Below are 18,653 nucleotides of genomic sequence, written 5' to 3'. Positions count from 1 at the left end.
GAAAGGTGACGGACGCGTCCTGTGGTGACCGGTAATTTAATATTGACGCCAAACCGGAACCCCCCTTTCGACCCCGTAAGGTGTTGGTGTCGGGCCGTCTTCACGTCGACGCCACCAAGGGGTTTCCGGGGACGAAAGAAGGATTTCCGTCGCGCAGCCGGTCTTCGTTTGCGAAACAGTAATTTTGACCTGGATTGACTTCCTGAGGATGCGAGAGAGGTGACCAGAGCACACGTACACCCACGCTCGGCGCACAAACATCGCTTCCGTCCCTTGGTGACAATCTGTCCAACGCCCCCTAAGCCCGGGGCTCTCACATCGCACGGGAGCGTCTAGCGTCTGGTGAAATCGTTTGATCCTATCGGGGCCGTTTCGCCTTATGCTCGACAGGAACACGGTACCAGAATTGCTGCTCCTTGACGTTTGTAAGCAATCTCCAAACCGGGGCGTGCCGAATCCGCCCTGTGGCGAACCTTTATTTCTATGCCGTTTCTCTTCCCCCCCGGCCTGTTGAATCTCGTCTCGGTGTCGGATGGCTGTTGTAAGCTATTTAAGGGATTGGTCCGACCTTTCCGAACCATCGAGCGGGGAGCAAAACGTAAAGGCTGCAATACAATAGCTCGGAACTATATGGCCGTCCCGCCTATCGAGCGAACGAAAATAGTAAGTAGCTGTGGGGAGAGGTTGAACAAAAAAAAAACGAGGGACAAACACACACACACACACACACACGCACAAAACCATGTAATAACAGACACGGAGAAAGAGTGCGGAGGAACACTTAATTAAATTAGCTCGCCTAATAAGCGATGCCAAGCCCTGGCAAGTAGCAAACATGAGCGATACGGACCAGTGCCCCCTGGGCCTGGAAAACGTTGTCTTTACAGTTGTTTTATAGCCGAACAACGCGGTGTCGGTGGACACCTTCAGCGAATGAAATTCCTTCGCTTTTGAGCCGCAAGGACTTCTTCCAAACGTCAATAAAGTCAGCCATTTCTTTTCCATCGCATGCGTGTGGCGTGTGAGCTTCCCTGGCTGGACGGAATCAAATATATCTAATTCATGCATATAGACTTCTGGAGTGTCGTGAAACGGATGAACCCCCTGATGGAGCTGCAGGGGAGGTTACGTAACGTGCTCGGTGCCAGATTCTTGGGACGAGCCGGGAGGTGGTGTGGTGGGCGATCTTCCTCTTGGGACGGAAGGTTAACCTCCCGGCGGTGTTTCGGTCGAGCGTGCATGGTACACCACCATAAGGGCGTCGAAGCGCAAAACCGTCCCGAAACGGAAACAACGCCGAACGGCTGCACCACTTTCGCAGATTATCGTGTATCGCCCACCCCACCTTCGGGAGCATGACCGAGCATGGATATCGCACCATCGTCGGTCGAGCAGCCCGAGCTGGAGGAGGTCGCAGGAGCGGGCGATTGCGTCACGCGAAGGAAACATGATTTCTGGGTGCAGCGGTTCAAGTAATCACGCGCGGGTTGCAGCGCTGATGGGTGGGTTTTGTTTTTTTTTTTTGGGGGGAGGGAGAAGAAACTAGCCCGCGGATTCAGTTTCTGACTCGGGGGATCCCTCAGCCATAGGGGTTTTGGTGGCAGCGGACCCAAGAATTCTGACGCTTCACTGAAGCTCCTGTCGTCGGACGTGCGAACGAGTTCAGTTGAGCGCCGTGTGGATGGAGTGGATTGACATGGATATGTGCTTGGTACATGCAACTGCACTTTGTAGACACTTGGCAAACGGGGGTGTTGATGTGCAGCTTCGGTATGTCCGTAAGGCTTGAGGTCGTGCCTTTCGAGTCCTACCGACGCAGGAATCACCTAAGAAAATCTTGCCCCAAACATCAAACATAAAGCACGTGTGACGAAATGTGAACTTCTCCACACTCGGGTTGGTTGGAATATTTTTGGAGGAACACTACTCCAAGCTCCCCGCCACACTGCACCGGTGCGCGTAGCTCGCTTTCGGACAAACATTTACTTCAAGTTCCGAGCCATCTTACATCCATTTCGAGTTGGCACCCACTTCAGCAACGCACAAAAGAGTCGCCAGCTTGACGCCACTCTCGACAAGCGGACCATACGCCGCTGCGTTAGTACTGGGCGCGTAGGTGTACTGGGTTTCGTTCCGCGCGGTCGATATACACCGTGTCCAACGTAAGCTCATACACTGTTTCTATTACATCGTAATGGAAACATTACTGTTCATACTAGAGTTGTGTAATTCAGATACAGATTCATGAATCTGAAAGATTCTTTGTATTTTCGAGTTTAATGACTCTTTGGATGAGAGATTCATGAATCACAAAGATACATCAACCGATTAATATTGAAGGTGGTTCAAAAGTGGGTAGAGGGACTCCTTGTTTTTGGTCGTATGATCCGCGCCAATGAAAGAATCGTGAAGATTCTTTAAGGTTTCGAAAGATTCATTAAGGTTTGAAGATTCGCATCCCTAAAGATTCATCTGAATGTATCTTAGGCGAAAGATTCATTAGTTCTTACAGTTTCTTCATATTACGGTAGTGTTATTTTGTGTGTACAACGTATTGCAATTTTCTATTTGACTATTATAATTTAACGTCTATCTTTGATACAAGATTATGCAGTTTTGGGTTGGGGTGAAAAAACAGATTTTGACGGGAAAGTTTCACTCTGCTTTCTTAAAGATTATGCTTACAAATTAAAGGTGATTTTGTGTATCAACTCGTTGTATAGGGGTACGAGAGGACTGACTATCCACGTACAACAGGGAAACAAGTCTCGTAAGCCCTTAACGGGCAGGCAAGACCAAGAGGTCGTTTACGCCAAGAAGAAGAAGATAGGGGTATTTTTGTGTATAGAACCCTGACACAATTGTGGTCCATTGATGCCATGACACATTTGAAGTTTTGACATTTGAAGCTAACAAATAAACAGTGAGCGAGATCATATGAAACTTTACCGAAAGATTCATTCAAATTGATTCAGGAACCTTTTGGAACTCTAATCTAAAACAAATTGATGAGTTTTCATGACTCTTTAACGAATCTTTATGATTCTTTGATTGGCGTGGATCAAGCGAGAGGGGGCTCAAAAATTTGTTTGTTCTTATAACATTCGTGAATCATTGAGATCCATGCATTTCTCATTAAAAGATTCCTGTATCTCGAAGTTGAAGCTAAGAGTCATTCAGATTCCTCAATCTGCATCGAAAACTACGCAACCTATGAAAGCATCGGCGTTGGCATCTGTACAACTATATATCGGACACGGTGTATGTGCGCGTTGGCCCATGGTACCCTTTGTCGCGCGGAACCGATTGCCGAAGGGTGACTTTCGGAGGAAGAGGGCGGAAATGCATGTGGGTAGGGCGGTATGGGCACTATTTGGTTGCCAAGTAGTCACCACCATCGCTCGAGCGGTTGGGGGAGTTCACCGAAGACGCACCAGCAAAATGGCAATACAGTTCCGTATGGGAGTGTTCACCATGTGGTTTGCATGGCCGTCGCCGATCTCGGTTCCAGATATGGTAAGTCGTGTTGCGCAAAGATGCGCAGCCAGCGTTTCCAGCTGGCTGGCTGGCTGGCTGGCTGGATGACGCACTCCCCAAACAGCGAGATGTGCGCGTGCAACAAAGGCGGCATTAGAAGAAGGGCTGCTTCGCCTCTTTGGCCCAATTTACCGAGCGGTTTAATCTAAGCCTAGGTGTTTTTCCTCCTTTTTTCATCGTTGGCTAGCGCCTTTTCTTTGTTTGACTTGGAGTTTATTATTTCCACCGTTCCGGAACGTGTGCGGTGGCGTCACAGCGTCACACGCCAGAGTTCCCGCCCCGGGGTCTGTGCTTGTCGGGATGAAACGGGCATAAAAGTACCGCCCTTTGGTCCCGAGGGTGAACCGGTAGCGAATCGGAGGCGATGGATACATGCGTTATGGTTTGTTAATCTGGCGGGTGTCATAAAGACTCACTCGGTTCTGGCCTAGGCCAGGCACCAAAAAGCACACATGTGGCTGCCATATGCATCACCTACTGCGTCGTAGAACCTATGCCTAGGCCTGGGTGTTGGGTTCAAATATAGATTCTTATATGTTAGCACCAAAACCACGGTCTGGACTAGGATAGATGTGTTTCAAAACGGTCGTAGTTATGATATTTTCATACTTACCAACAAAGCTACACGTTCGGGGGACCTCAGGAGATGAGGGAGGTATTGAGAGTTGGCCTGGAGCTGACTCACCCGAAACCTAGATACCGGGGGCCCATGAGGCGGCTACTCCGTGACCGGCCACACGATGACTTTGGAGAACTGGAGCTGCACGGCAGAGTGAAAGAAAGGTTAAATGAGCCGCAGTCTCTTACCATCAGCTTTCGACGGCAGAAGGTATGCCATCTCGGCAGCTCAACGCTCAATCCGACGAGTCGAATCGGTGAAGAAATGGTGGCCTGGAGCCGGGAAGCCAAACTCCCGGTTGCTCCGTTCCGGTTGTCACGTCGTTCCGTTCCCGCCGTAACGCCCTCAGCTCCCCAGGCTAAACTTTTGCACCACGCAACGTCCAGAACTCTGCGCCAGAAAACTGGTTTCCGAGCATTCCGTGTCAGACCCAACGAACGGAATGGTGCCAGAACGAGGGAGCTTTGTCTCGGGTTCATCGGAGGGTTCGTGAGGTTGAGTACAGGAACTACAGGCCTCCCCCCCTTCCTCGGCTCGGTGCAAGCGATAATATTTCGAGAACCTATTCTATGTGTTTCAAAAACCAAAACCACATCTAGCACGTCCTAAAATAGAGTCCAATGGAGCAGCACACCGAACCACATCTGTAACTTCCCACCAGCGCGGCCGTAAACACCGTGACGTTCCGGAACGAGCGAGCTGGCAGGTAGCGCGCGCGCCCAAGGTCAGAAGAAATTCTTGCCTGCCGGAGTAATGTTCCGAGCGGTTTTAAAGCGCGCTTTAATGTGAAAGTACACAGCTGATAGCACCGCAGCAAGAAGTCTGGGCAGGCGAGCGGACAGAACCGACGAAGAATGTGTTTCGCTCGTTTGTGCTCTATTAATATCTGGCACTCCGATTCCGCGCTGACGTGGTCCGGGGTTGCTGTAAGCTCCAGGCTACACCCTTCACACCCTATGCGGTGTGTGAACAGTACCAGCTTTATGTATTCACCGGAGGTGAAGTAGGCGAAGGAAAAATGCAATTACCATTGGAAACGGTTTGTGGCCACCGGCTCGAGAGCCGGATCGGACATTCGCAGGAGATCGAAAATGAGATAGACACATTGCAGGTCAACTCTATCTAAAGGCAACGGTGAAGAAGAAAACCCCTTCCCCGCACTGTTCGCCAACCAGCCCAAACCTTGACACCCTTAGGCCAGGAGGAAGAAGGAGATGTTCTCCAAACTGCGATAAAAATGGAACGGTCCGAGCGCATACCACCTCTGAGTGCTATGCTGTTTCGAACAAAAGAACATAAAAATGGATACCTACTGTATTCGGGTAACCAGCGGAGGTGTAGAGGAGGGGGGGGGGGGGGGCTTCATCCCTGGGGGTGGGTCGTATGGATGTGCCATTGTTGGCCGTTGGGGAAGATACGGTTTGGGAGGAAACAATCTCTATCTTTCCTCGCCGAACCGTGCAGGTTAAGATGCCTTCCTGACCCGACGTACCCGAGGCTAGGTGATGCATTGGCACTGTTCGTTATATCAACGTTTACTGTGGTACTGTTGTGTGTTGTCGTCGCTTGCATGGTACTTACGGACGTTGGGTTGACTTCGTATCGACGGTCGGAACCTTCGGTCGGCTGTTCTAATTGTCGGCCACACACCACACGGCGGTTGATTGATAGTCGTGAGATGATGCAAACAAGGTTGGTGGAGCGGTACCGCTGTTGGTTCACACTTGCGAGGCGATGGCGCCAATTCGCACCCCCAGATTCGACGCGAATCCTTCGCCCGTTTCCCCCTCCTTTTGGGCGCCGTTGTAACGCTACGTAACGCGCTCCGATGGTTTGCGCCTTTGTGGAGGCAGGCACTCTGCGGAAGATTATCTCATGCAAGCGACAAATAATCCAGCTCTCTCAACCGCCCCAAACAGACCATCACCCGGGCCCAGCGCTTGGTGAGGCGTGCATGCGCCCTTTCCCAAATGCTATGAATCGTAACGACGCGTGTCACGATCACATGAGAGCGCCCGGACATACACACACACACACACACGTGATACGATGAGTAAGCGAACAAAATTAGAAGTTTACCTTTTCCATTCGCAACGATTTGACGATCAATCAGCATCGGCTACGGCTACGTTACGCCGCATACTCCCACACAATGGCGTCCGAGGAGTTGGAATGAGGCAGCTGCGGGAGTTTCTCCGAAATAGCGTTTGGAAGCGGGAACATCCCCGAATTGCAGCATTTGCAGTGCAATGTCGCCCATTCCAGAGGTGAGTGGGAAGCGAACAGCTTCTAACACACCAAGAAAGCGTTATATTATGTTTATGTTTTGAGGCTCTTGCTGGCTCAGCTGGAACCAAGTGTTCAAGAGGAATGGGTTTTGTTTGTTAGGACTTGTTGACTTTGTCTGCAGCTATGCATCGCCGTTACGGTCCAGCTGTCACCGGAGCCTGCCGTGTGGAGCGTTACAGCAGCCGCACAGTGGTCCTTGTGAGTCATCCGTCCGCGCGCCCTTCGGACAAATATGGCGACAAATGGCAGGGCGCTTTGATAGACGCAATTACCCCCGTGGGCTCGTGCTGGTTCAGCTGATTCGTCGCCGCCGCTTCGCTTTCGGGCTCGGCGTTCCCCAAATGATTGTGGGTGGATGAATGGCGAAACGGAAATGGATGATGGAAGATGGATGGAACCGGTGGTGGTTGAATCGCTGACACCGTTGCGACACACCGTCGGCGCCCTTCTCGTGCATGCATCTGTGGCTGTGTGTGTGTGTGGTATTTGTGTGTGTGTGGTCGATCTGAATTCATTTGTCGCGCTTCCCATCTCCCAAGCGAGCGGGTTCCGGGGAGGAAGAGCAAAACGAAAAGGAAAACCCGATGGACTGCATCGAACCGTTTAAGGTCAACGGCAAAACGGCGTTGCAGTACATCGGGAATCGATATACGAGTGTCTGCCCCAATCTCTGCGCTTGGGGCCACTCGAATCGGGCTCAATCCGAAGTGGAAGAGTTCACCTTTTGGGAGACCTACTCACAGATATTCGGCGTTGGGGATGTCGCAGCCGGGAGAAGCAAAAAAACAAGGGCAACGCTGTGTGTCACATACTGATCGGGCCGAGTACACTACAGAATACACGAACTACGGAGTTTCACAACGATATCTTTGTCCACACACTGTTCACTCCGGCTTGACCACTGTCCCCGAGTACTTTGTAACACACTGGCAGATCACCGAAAACCTCGTGCCCCAAACGCTGTACGGCAATCACCCTGGCAACGATTTGTAGGGGGCACTGCTGCCTTTTCTCGCTGGTTCCGGCTTTGTTTGGATCAGGTTGAGGCTGCGTTCGGAGAGCACTGGACCTGGGCGCTGGGCTGGCTCGTCGGGCGAACAGCTGTATCGTTTGCACCGGAGTCGCTCCCTAGCAACCACCGACTGGGACAAGGAAAGCTGGCAAAGCTTGCCCACAGCGGAAGGGCTACAACAGCCGGGACCACACCATCTCCAGCCGAGCCCGTTGGGTGGACTTGGCAGATCGAATTCAAACAGGCCTTTACAGGCTTGGTGGAGTCAAAGGCCAGGGCAGAGACCAACGTTTGGTGTGCGGCCGGTGTGGTTTGGCGTTCGGCGAGAGGCGAAAAAGCGCGTCCAGTGCTGCTGGCGAACTGCAACCGACTGTGAACTGCCGAGCGTCTGGAAGCGCTCACTACAACTTTTTTAGGCGTCCGCATAGCGCGTCCGCGCTTCCCATCCCGTGTGCCCTTTCCTTCGGCCGGTGCTGCGCGAACTCCCCGGGTGCCGTATCGTTTCGTTGGAGGGGGGGAGGGGGGTCTGGCGTGACGGAACGGGAGCTGATGATGATGAGGATGAAGGGTACCGGCCGGAGGGGGTGGCAAGAGAACCGCATCGGGCGCACTGGGACACAAGCAGCATTCGACACTGGGGAGGGGGGGGGCGAGACCGCAACGGACCGCCAACGGACGTGCAGTGGGAAAGCGGAAAACCACCCGCATAAGGAAAGCAAACAGTCGATACACATCCGACCGACAACCGTCCCGTTTCGGTTGCGAACGGCGAAACGGGGGATGAAAAGAGAAAGAGAGAGATAAAGAAAGAAAGAGAGAGGGAAAACGAATGAGATAGCTCATCGCAGAGAGAGAGAAAGACAGGGTAACGAAGTTCATGTGCACGAAAGGGTGAGCCACGCGATTCTGAACTCGCGACCTGGAGTCGAATGGACAACGTACACTTTTCGTACATCCAAGAACGAGAAGAAACAAAAAAGGGATGAAAGGGATAGACGAAAGGAAAGGGAAATCGAGAGAAATGGGACGAAAAGGGAAAAGAGAAAAAAGTTGCCGACGAGCCCAAAAACATCAATACAAGGCATTGTGGAAGAGTTTTCTTTCGCATTTTGCATCTCTCTCGCACTATTTACGGTCTCCAGTTTAGTTTTCTTTGTCATTTACTTCCTTCCTTTTCTCTTTCTTCAATATCTTTTTTCTCTCTATCTCTCTCTCTGTTGAAAAACTCTCTTCTCTTTCTATTTTGCATCTCTATCGCATGTAAATTATTCTATGTAACATTGTCTCTTTCTTCATTTCCATTGCTAAACTTGGTACAGTTTACATTCATCCCAAGCAACAGCATACAGATTCTAAAGAGATGAACCAGGCGCCCGTTGCAGTCATCTGTTCCCCGAATTCGCTTGGCTGCATGTGTTGGAGCAAAGAAGAAAGGAAGAAAGAAAAACCACCCCAATAGCGCAACGATAGCATAATACAAAAAGTAAAACAAACAGGAGCAATACCAATTTCTTCCAATCTTTTGCACATTTACTTACACAGTATGGCCCCGTTGTTTGTCTGTTTCCCTTGGATTGGGGGAATTGTTTAAGAAAATTTATTAATTGGATACATCATCTTAGGCAATTCATCCTATTCCCCTTTCCCCCTCCCAAAAGCGACTAAAATGTCATAAAAATCGCAACAATATACTACAAAATCGATCGGACAAAGTTCTCGCCCCGGGTTCGGGTTGACTCATCATCATCGATATGGTCCATTTCTGGGATGTTGTTTTATTTTTTTTTTACTTTTTCCACACGAACGATGTAGAGTGACCGAAGCAGTCGCATGATGCAACAAAGATGTGTTAAATCTCATCGCATACCGTTTGCGCATCAGCATCCCCTATATCGGGTCTCCCCCCAACTCAGCTTACTCAGATGAATTCCTCTGAAGAACCGTGCCGGACACATTTCATCCATCGCTAAGTAAATTAGGTGTGTGTTTTCAATATTAACCCTACCGTCTACGGTGAAAGAATGATGTACTAGTAGTATACTAGCAAAACTGTGAATGTCATACATTTTACACATGGAAATCAATTGTTTAAAATTCTACAACTTCTTATGTTCACATTGGAACTGAACGATAGTTTTTTGGTTTTTAAATGTTTTTTAAACATTTTAGTTTTTGCACTACTTTTTTGGATATTTAACTTTTATTTGTCTGTCATGTTTAAGATTTTGTCATAAGATTACCCGAGTTTGGTTTTTATTAATATCTAACTCTATTTTATTGTATTCTCTCAGCACTTCAAAAAACATCCAAAAATCAGGTAATATGATTTTGGATTGGTATAGTCGATAAAAACTTTTCATAAATAGCTGTAGCTGAAATATGTCGTGTCACAACGGTACAAATGCTAATTGGGAATGTTAAGGAGTAGAATCATCCATTAAACTCATAGTTTTTAGTCCCAAAGTGACAGAAAATAAGCAAAATAAAATAAATATTGAAATCCGATTACAATAATATTTAGAAGACTTCATTTTGTCCACTACATTTAGAAGTGAATCCAAAACCAAACTTATCGCGGATTTTATTTAAGATACATTAAGTGGAATATTTAATGCGTATTTTATAAGAAACAACGTACTCGAGAATGTTTAATACACAAAAACCTATCGATTGCAACACAAAATGTATTAAATTCAGGAACTATTTGTGCACCAAAAGTAGTTAAATTAAACATTTTTCTACTTCACGCAGACAAAAATTCTCTTGAAGGAATTTAATTTTTACCATGCTGCTGCGTCTTCTAGGAACGGAAAAGTTAATTTTTAAGTTGCAAAACATTCCCGGTTCTAGTGGTCGTAGACATTAGGGTTAAGTTAAAATTCCTCTGTCACAATAACGTGCAACAATTACGGTACAGTAACGTTTCCGTTTCTAGCTCGTTAGTAGAAGTTGGCGGTGTAAACAAGCTTCTAATGAAACAATAAAGAGATGGCACACAATTGCGGCGTGAGCCAGGGATGGAATCGGGTCAGGTAAAAGGTTGTGGTTGTTGTCGAAGACACTAGGAGTGAGTATTCTAGTAGCTGGGCGCAGTCGTCGATATTATGAAGGGTTTTAATGAAGTTCATACTTATCCTGCGCGGTAATGTCAATTTGGCTAGCAAATTGCTGTCAAATTGTTACACAAAAATGCGAGTAACCCTCGCGTATGGTGCCGGGAACGGCAAAGATCGAGTCATGATCGTGTAAGTGCACGACGTGTGCGCATCCAAAGGTGCCTTTTGAACCCCGGATGGCTTGGGAGGATATTTTGACAGCCAGTGGTCGTGAAGCGAAGCGCCCCCGTTCGCAGCGACATCAAAGAATGCAAATGTAGAATGTTATTACACAACCAGCTGCTGCCAGCATGCAGCACCGGCGTCGGCGTTGGCATGGAAATGGTGCACCGAGCGAGACGACACGCTTGGGCCGGAGAAGATTTTCCACCTGTTTTGTTTTGTGGCGAACGGATGCGTTTACCGCGCCCCTTCTCCCCTCCCCCGTTTGTCGCTGCACAGGCGCGTGTTTCGAATGATGACAATACAGTGTTTATTTTTTCGTCGGTTTGTCAGTTTCCTATTGTGACGAGCTGGATTTAATGTTCTTTTTTTCCCCTGTTCGATCATATGATGGAAATCACACAACAATGGGTCCTCCCTGTCCTTCCCAACCCCGTTTTCCCGCTTGTCGACTGCAACCAACCCCTTTGTTATGGGGGAGGGGTGGAGAAGTAGTGGTTTCGTGAATCGCTCGTACGCGATTGTGATCATTTTCGTGGCGTGTCGGCAAGTAACAAAAACACAAAAACACGAAAACACGAAAACAACAAGCGCCATTTGGACGACATCTGCTTCGGGCCGTCGTGGTCGGTTCGAGTTGTTTTCTCGCCCCGTTTTCTTGGGTTGGTACCGCCATTTTTTTTGGCCAGTGTTGAAACGCACTGCGGGTTTTTCGCGGGAGCACCTTCGATGCACCTGCAATTTTCTTGCAACCATTACGCGCGGTTACTTACAATTGATATAAAGTGAAAAAAAACCCCGGCGTAGGGAAACTACATTCGTGCGCATTGACGAAAATTTGATGTCACGAAATGTGGGTCACAAAACATAAAATAAATAAAAATTACAAAAAAGTTTTTTACTAGAGCATACTTTAAACCTGCACTGAAAAACTAGCAAACATATCAGTAGGAACAAAAAACATCTGTAATGAGGTTGGTGTGTGAACCGAGGCCCAGAGAATGGACGTTGTTTGACACACTTTTACAACCTTGGGTGCCCTCTAACCATAATTGCACTTTGCTTTGGAATTTGGAAACTTTTATTTGTTTCAAAAGATGAAAAGTTAAATCAGAAAACCAGTGTGCGAACAAAAAAGCAATGAAATTATGCCAACTTTAAAAACTATTTTCATATTTTCACTATTACATTTATAGCATGATATAGAACTGTATCTTTTGAATCTTTTGACAAGATTCATTCGTATGATGAGGTTTACTCGAATTGATTCATGAATCTTTGATGCTTCGTATCTCAAAACATTAATGAATGCTTGAAACCTTTATGATTCTTGTGTGTGTCAGAATAAGACTTGTGCAATTCCGATTCAGATTCATAAACGATCATTTACTTCGTTTTGGAGGGTAAGGACTCTTTTAATGAGAGATCAATGAATCCCAAAGATTCTTTATTGTTACAAGAACAGAAAAGTAAAGCTCAAGACCGGGAAGAGACGAGAAAAAAACAGGAATGATTCATGAAAGATTCATCAATGGTTTAAAATTCGAATACCTAAAGATTCATGAATATTAGTTGAAAGATTCATATGAATGAATCTCGCCTGAAGATTCATTAGGCACAACACTAGGGAGGTTTTCCCTTAGCATTCCTGGTCCAATTATCACTTATTCAAAGATTCATGTTCTTTAGCGATTCATCGTTCATTTCAAGATTCATAAATCTCAAAATAGATTAAATATTCAGATTCATGAATCAAAATCTCAACTACCCAACATTAAACTTGAGTCCTGCAGGGTATATCTTTGGCGTTTCTTTGGCGGGACTTTCTTACGCTGTTGGATTTGAAGGCGTAATCGATTCGTGGATAACTCGCATTGCATTGCTGGTGGGATATTAAACGTTGGGCCCTTCTTTTGGAACCCCACCATCCAGGGGGAGGATGAAGTGACGCAAACGAACGTCCTCCTCTGTGACCTAGTCGCCACAGATCCTGCAGAAGGAACCTTTTCCTCCCGGTTTGTCCTTTTTTAATATCGCTTTCTCTCACTCTCTCTCTATCTCTCTCCCTATCTCTCTGTGTGTCTCTTTGTCTGCCAAAGGGTCTTCAAATCATCCAATCATAATTATGGTCGTCGTTGTTGTCGCGCGCTGGCTGCTCGCCACGCAGTTGATGATGTTGGCGAAGCACTTGCTTGCAACGATTCTTCTTCGCTCCCCCCGCCACCCCCTCGCCTGCTTCGCTTTACGCACACACGCACACACATTGTGCTGGAGTGTCGGTGCTATGATGCGTGCCTAAGCGATCGGAAGAGGAGACCGCCACAGCACAGCCTCCCTGATATCGGTGCAACTGGTTCCAGGCGACTGACAGGCACCATCCGCAGTACATACACACACACACACACACACACACACACACACACACAAAGCACCGACAGTGCGTGTTGCTCAAAACTGTCTCCCGCTGTTGGGACGGTAAAAGTCGGGCCCATTTTCCTCGCCGGACTGTGTGTTTGGGTGTGTGTGTGCGCGTCCGTACGTCCGTCCTGCACCCTGTTGAATCGAAATTGATTGCTGGCGGATGGGCATCTGCGCCGAGTTCCCCCTTGCAGTTGCTAGGGGGACACACTGGCGCCATAACCTCACTTACTTACTCTTGGCCCGCGCCATTGCTAATTCGACAGTCGAAATATTGATTAATAAATCATTACACACACCATGGTCCCGGGGTTTGCGGTCCACCGAATCTCGGCCATTTGCAAGATAGGTACCCCCTCTTCCCCACCCCCACCGCCCTTCCTTTCTCTTCGCAGTCAGGATCACGTTCCATCGCTTCATTCTCCATCGATCAATCCCGGAACGCCATCCATCCGCTCTTCCTTCCTTCGGGGTGAGAGGAAAAAAAGGGGAAAGGGGAATGATTTTACCAACATATCCTGTCACCTGATTCACATACTTTCACTCACCGCGGCGCTCGTGTCTGTGTGTGCGCGCGCCCGGAAAATGGAAACGGAAAAATCATCAGCACCTCTTTCCCTTCTTTCGCTCGCTACACCAACCTTTTTCCACACGAAGACGATGGCTGCAAAGTTTGCTCACTAACGCCCCCCTCTCCCTTGCCTTTACCACCAGTTTCCACTCTTTTTCCTTTTTTTTCCGAACCGAAGTCGATTGGAGCGTGGCAGATTCAAACACAAATAATGAACTTCATTGGACAGGGAAAGGAAACAAGGGAAGCGCAATGGGAAGTGCGGAGGTCACTGCGGGTCAAGGTGGCAGTGGGACAAACAGATGACGGAAACGCAACCAACCGGAACCGGAAGCACTCGGTTACTTCTGACAAAAAAATTTGCAAATCGTTGCGGCCAACGGAAAACGAGAGAAGCTAAGGAAAGCAGAAGGCAAAGCGGGGGAGGAAAAATCAAACATTAAAACGTTCGTCTAGAAAGAGTGCAAATGGGACAAATAGATACACTGCATATATACATAAACTTGTCGATGAAAAAAGGTTAAAGAAAACGACTGCAGTAGAGCTCGAAGGAAAAGGTAGAAATAGTACTTTACAAAACTCGCAATGGGAAGGATGAAATTTAGCTGCATTTAAAATGGCGAATAAAAAATAAGACGTAGTAATAACGACTCACTTTACTCGCGTAGATAAATGACGAATTGGGTAATGAATAACACAAAAAAAAAAAAAACTGAGCACGAAATAAAAAGAAACCCCAAGCAAGGACAGTAAATGTCATCGCATTATTGCTCGGACGGTTGATTATGGCTTCGTTTGGAGCGAAATGTTGTCGACACTGGATCATCCTTCATTCCTCCCTCCCCCTGCCGCCTGTCCTTACCCTTTCACTTCGATCCGATCGTGTGCGAAGTGTGAGCTTTATTTTTATTTTTCTGGACAAAAAAACTCAGCGTTCGCCACCACTTTGCAGAGGGTAACAGCTTCCGCTTCCGCTCAAACCCATCCCTTAGTTGTTCGCGCCCTGCACCCCCACCCCCTTTGAGCTAGGGAAACCCCCATCCTTGCTGTCATTCGGACAATTTCCGCCACCGGCACTAGTTTTTCCGCCCTCCGACATTCGACAGCTCTTCGGTTGGAAAGAAGCCATGGTGGTGGTGGGGGGACGGGGTGGAAATTGTACCACCTCTCACCCTCCCCGGCACTGCTCGCCATCCTGTGCGCCATCCAAGCCCGAGGGGTCGGGAAATGGAACAGGAAGCGACGGGATCGGTTCGAATATGAACGCACATCCGGAACGGGTTTACGAGGAAACGGAAAGCGTTGGGCGTAGGCGGGGTGAGATTGGCGGCTGGTGGCGGTTTTGGAAGCATCTAATGGTCTATTTCACACTCCTTCGCCTCGTCGCACACACACACACACACCGGCGCACAAACACACGCTCACATCATTGCTTCGTCAAAAAAGTGTCACACACTTCGGGCGAGCCGAGGAGAGGTTGCAGACAAAGGGGGGCGTGGATGCAGGGAAGCGGGGTGGATGGTAGATAGTTGACAATGTGTCAACTATGGCGTAGTGTTGCCCAAGGAGGGGGGGCGGGGACGGAGGTGCAATTCGGACTAGTCATTAAAGTGGTTTGTGTGTTTATTTTCCCTCGGTTTTTTTTCTTCCTTGTTCCTTGTTGTCATTTTAGCGAGTCCTGTTGCCTTTTTTTCTTCCTTTTTATTGTCCCCCCTTTCATGGCGCTTCCTAGATTGGACGCGCTTCGTTTACACTCAACGACGTGGACGCGAGCGCGCGCGTGTGTGTGTGTGTGCCTGGTTGTCTCCGTATCAATGGCGCCGCTCATTATAACTTTAGCTCTCCGATGGCCCTTTCTTTTCGGTGCCCCACTTTTCCACTCCTTCCCTGTTGTCCACTTACAGTAGAAGTCCTGAAGAATACCGAATTCACAGAAAAAATGTTTCCAACTTATCCAGTTAGCTTATTTTATATCAGCTGTTTTCTTTTCAATTTGTCTTCTTAACTTTTCAAAACATAGTTTTGCAACGTTTGTTACAATTAATAAAATATATGTTTAACACCAAACCAATTAGAAAACAATTCTTAATTGGATACTCACAAAGCACAAAACGGAAAAATTCAAACACGTTACGTTCTCAGAGAAAACTGTGTGGGTACTTCAAAGTTTTATAAAACTCGTAGCAAACTAGCACATGACATTCATTAACTGTAAGAAGAATACTGAACTACATTTGCTTCCATAATCAATGCATTACATTGCACTAGTAAGGTATCAAATTGGAAAGTTGAGCCGATGGAACTTTAATGTGGTTTAAAATCAAAAAATGGTTTGATCATATTGAAGATAAATTCCAAAGCGAAATTATCACTATAAAAAAGTAGATAATCTGTGTAATGTATTTCGAGAGTTTTAAGGAATTTTATCCGATTTCTTCCGGATTTTTATTTAATGGAAATATCATATTTCTCCCGTTTCGAAATTCTACTGTAGGATCAAATGTTTCTTCTTATTTCCAAACTCTTTCCATCTCTTTCCTTCCTGTTCGTACGTTATTAAATTCACTATTAGTATTTTTTCCCTACTTTTCTTACTGCTGATTTGGATCATATTTTTCCGTGGACGGGTTGAAAGGGTTGGTGGTGTTCGTGGTCTCCCCCCATCAAGGAGTGGACATCAACATCAACCCCACCCCGGATACACCTACTGCCACCCGTCACGATTGATTCGTTCCGCTCGATGGAGGCGCCTGGTTGCTGACGATTTTCGCTTTTGATCCCGCTGGTGAACTTTTAAATTTGCCAACAATTTGTGAGTGTCTTTCGTCCCCCCTTTTTCCCCCCGGGAGAACGATGGGAGGAGGTTGGAGGAGGCACCGTGGGGTTCATTAATCATCTGCCCATCAAGTGCTCCGTGACACACGAGGTTAGACACCGGCGTTTCCTCCCCCGAACGATTTTTCGATCGCTCGAACCGTGGTCAATCTTCATCAGCACGATGGCAGTTTCACGCTGTTTCACAGCTGTACCGATCCCCCACCCCGCCCCTCCTCCGCCGGGCAGTACAGGTTCCTTTCCAGTCCGTGCCGGGGTTTTGAACCGTTTATGGTGGAACCATCCGAGAATAAAAATAATCCAATCAATAACGAACTAACGGGTGCGTAGGAGTTCGCCACTATTCTGTCATACCCTGACACACACACACACACACAAGCTGTGTTACTTAAAGTTTTCTCCCCCCCTCTCTCTCTCTCTCTCTCTTTCTCTCTCTCTGTGTCGTCTTAACCGAAACCATCTCGCGGGGTTTGCTTCTAATGATGTCACCACCGCCTCGAGTTTGTCCAATTAACTGCGAGCTTTTGCTTGGCGGGAAACGGGTTTGGAAGGAGCAAAATAGAAAAACAAAACACACACACACACACACACACACACACACAAAAGGAGAACAAACAGTCGTAAACAACAGTTTCTATCAATAAAATCGCAAGGTATTATCTATCCCCGGGACAACCCCCCCCTCCCGACCCAACAACAGCACCCGAGAAATCGTTTACGGTCGCATTATCTACCGAAACGGGGCGGGAAAGGAAAAATTGGAACAAAATGGCGGGAAAGCTCACTTTTAAACACACGCCATTATTATTTGCGATAACTGAGACGCTGTCTCGTGTGCGCAATTTGTTTGTTTTGTTAGAGTTGCATCTCCACCGCATGACGAGGATAAATTAAGCATCGGAGTGAACCCCGGGAGGGGAGCAGGGGAAGTCGACGGGGGTTTTATAAACGCGGGTGTAATAAAATGTAATGGACATACCGGTGGATGGACACCACGGCTAGCCAAACGATCCTTTTAAGGCTCGCCCCTAACGATCCCCCATTAAAGTGAAGCGACACACTGACTCACACCCACACACACACACACCCATACATACATCTAGGCCAACGAGTTGTGGTCGTTTGTTTGACAAGGTGGTGGGTGAGAAAAAAAAAACAAACAAATAAAGTCCGCCATTGTGAGATGACAGCGTTTGGACCGCCGGGGGGTGGCGTTCCACCCCTTTTTCCGGGTGTGGTATCATGTGTGTGTGTATGAGTGTTGGTGGCCATGTCCTGGTGCCTTCCGGTGGTGGAAAGCGTGAGCAGATGCGAGCTGTCGATAGTTCCTGCCGGGATGACATTTATCACGGCCTCGTGGAAGGGTGCGCGGGGGGGTGCGGGCCCGGGGCGTGCCCAGCGTCGGGTGAGCCGAAGCGTGGATTATCGTACTATCAGCACACGCCATCACCCTTCACGGTCCGGGCGCTAATGAGCGTGGCGAGTTTTCTCCCGTTTTTTTTTTATTTTCCCAACACCCTTCGAATCGGGCGGAAGTGTTGTGGAGGGTCCTTCAGCTCAGGTTCCCGCGATGGCCACGGTGGGGAAAGGCGTCCCTTTAGGTCAGTGGTTGTCAAACATGAAATTATTTATAACTCCTCAAAGAATAGAGAAGACAGAGAGAATCAGAAAAAAATATTGGGAAAAATGACCAAAAATATATAATTTTTTTAAAAAAGATACGCCAAGAGGAAGAAGAACTAAAAATTTGGTTCAATTAGTGTCAAATATATGTATAAACATTTACAAACACATAAGAACGTACTTTCAAAGCAGGTGCACTCAAAATGAACACTGCGCAACAAAGGTAGGAACAAAACGTGAGAAAAAAAACTGCCCGAATCAAAGTCAAATCTTTATGGTTATACTTCATTGCAGCAAAACGTAACATTCTTCGTAAATTTCCGTCCCAATCAAATCTCCATTACAACTTAAGAGTAACAACCCACAGCTGACACCTGTTGATTTGCTCACTATCAAACATGTGTTGATAGTTTGTGCACATTTCCGTGCATAAACTATATAAGATTTCGATGGAATTATTATATAGCATCG

The 18,653-nt window shown here is 47.5% G+C and overlaps 1 protein-coding gene across 1 annotated transcript in view; it reads left to right on the top strand.

The window, feature by feature from the left end:
- Positions 1-3,441: 3,441 nt before the first annotated feature.
- LOC131269337 (chaoptin) overlaps positions 3,442-18,653 on the top strand; it is a 29,773-nt gene continuing 14,561 nt past the window's right edge. The window contains exon 1 of the mRNA XM_058271688.1: positions 3,442-3,516. Coding sequence (XP_058127671.1) covers positions 3,442-3,516 — 75 coding nt within the window. The remainder of the gene's footprint in view (positions 3,517-18,653) is intronic.

This window comes from Anopheles coustani, chromosome X, assembly GCF_943734705.1.
Source record: "Anopheles coustani chromosome X, idAnoCousDA_361_x.2, whole genome shotgun sequence".
NCBI classification, from domain to species: Eukaryota; Metazoa; Arthropoda; class Insecta; order Diptera; family Culicidae; genus Anopheles; species Anopheles coustani.
This window is presented reverse-complemented; position numbering and strand designations above follow the sequence as displayed.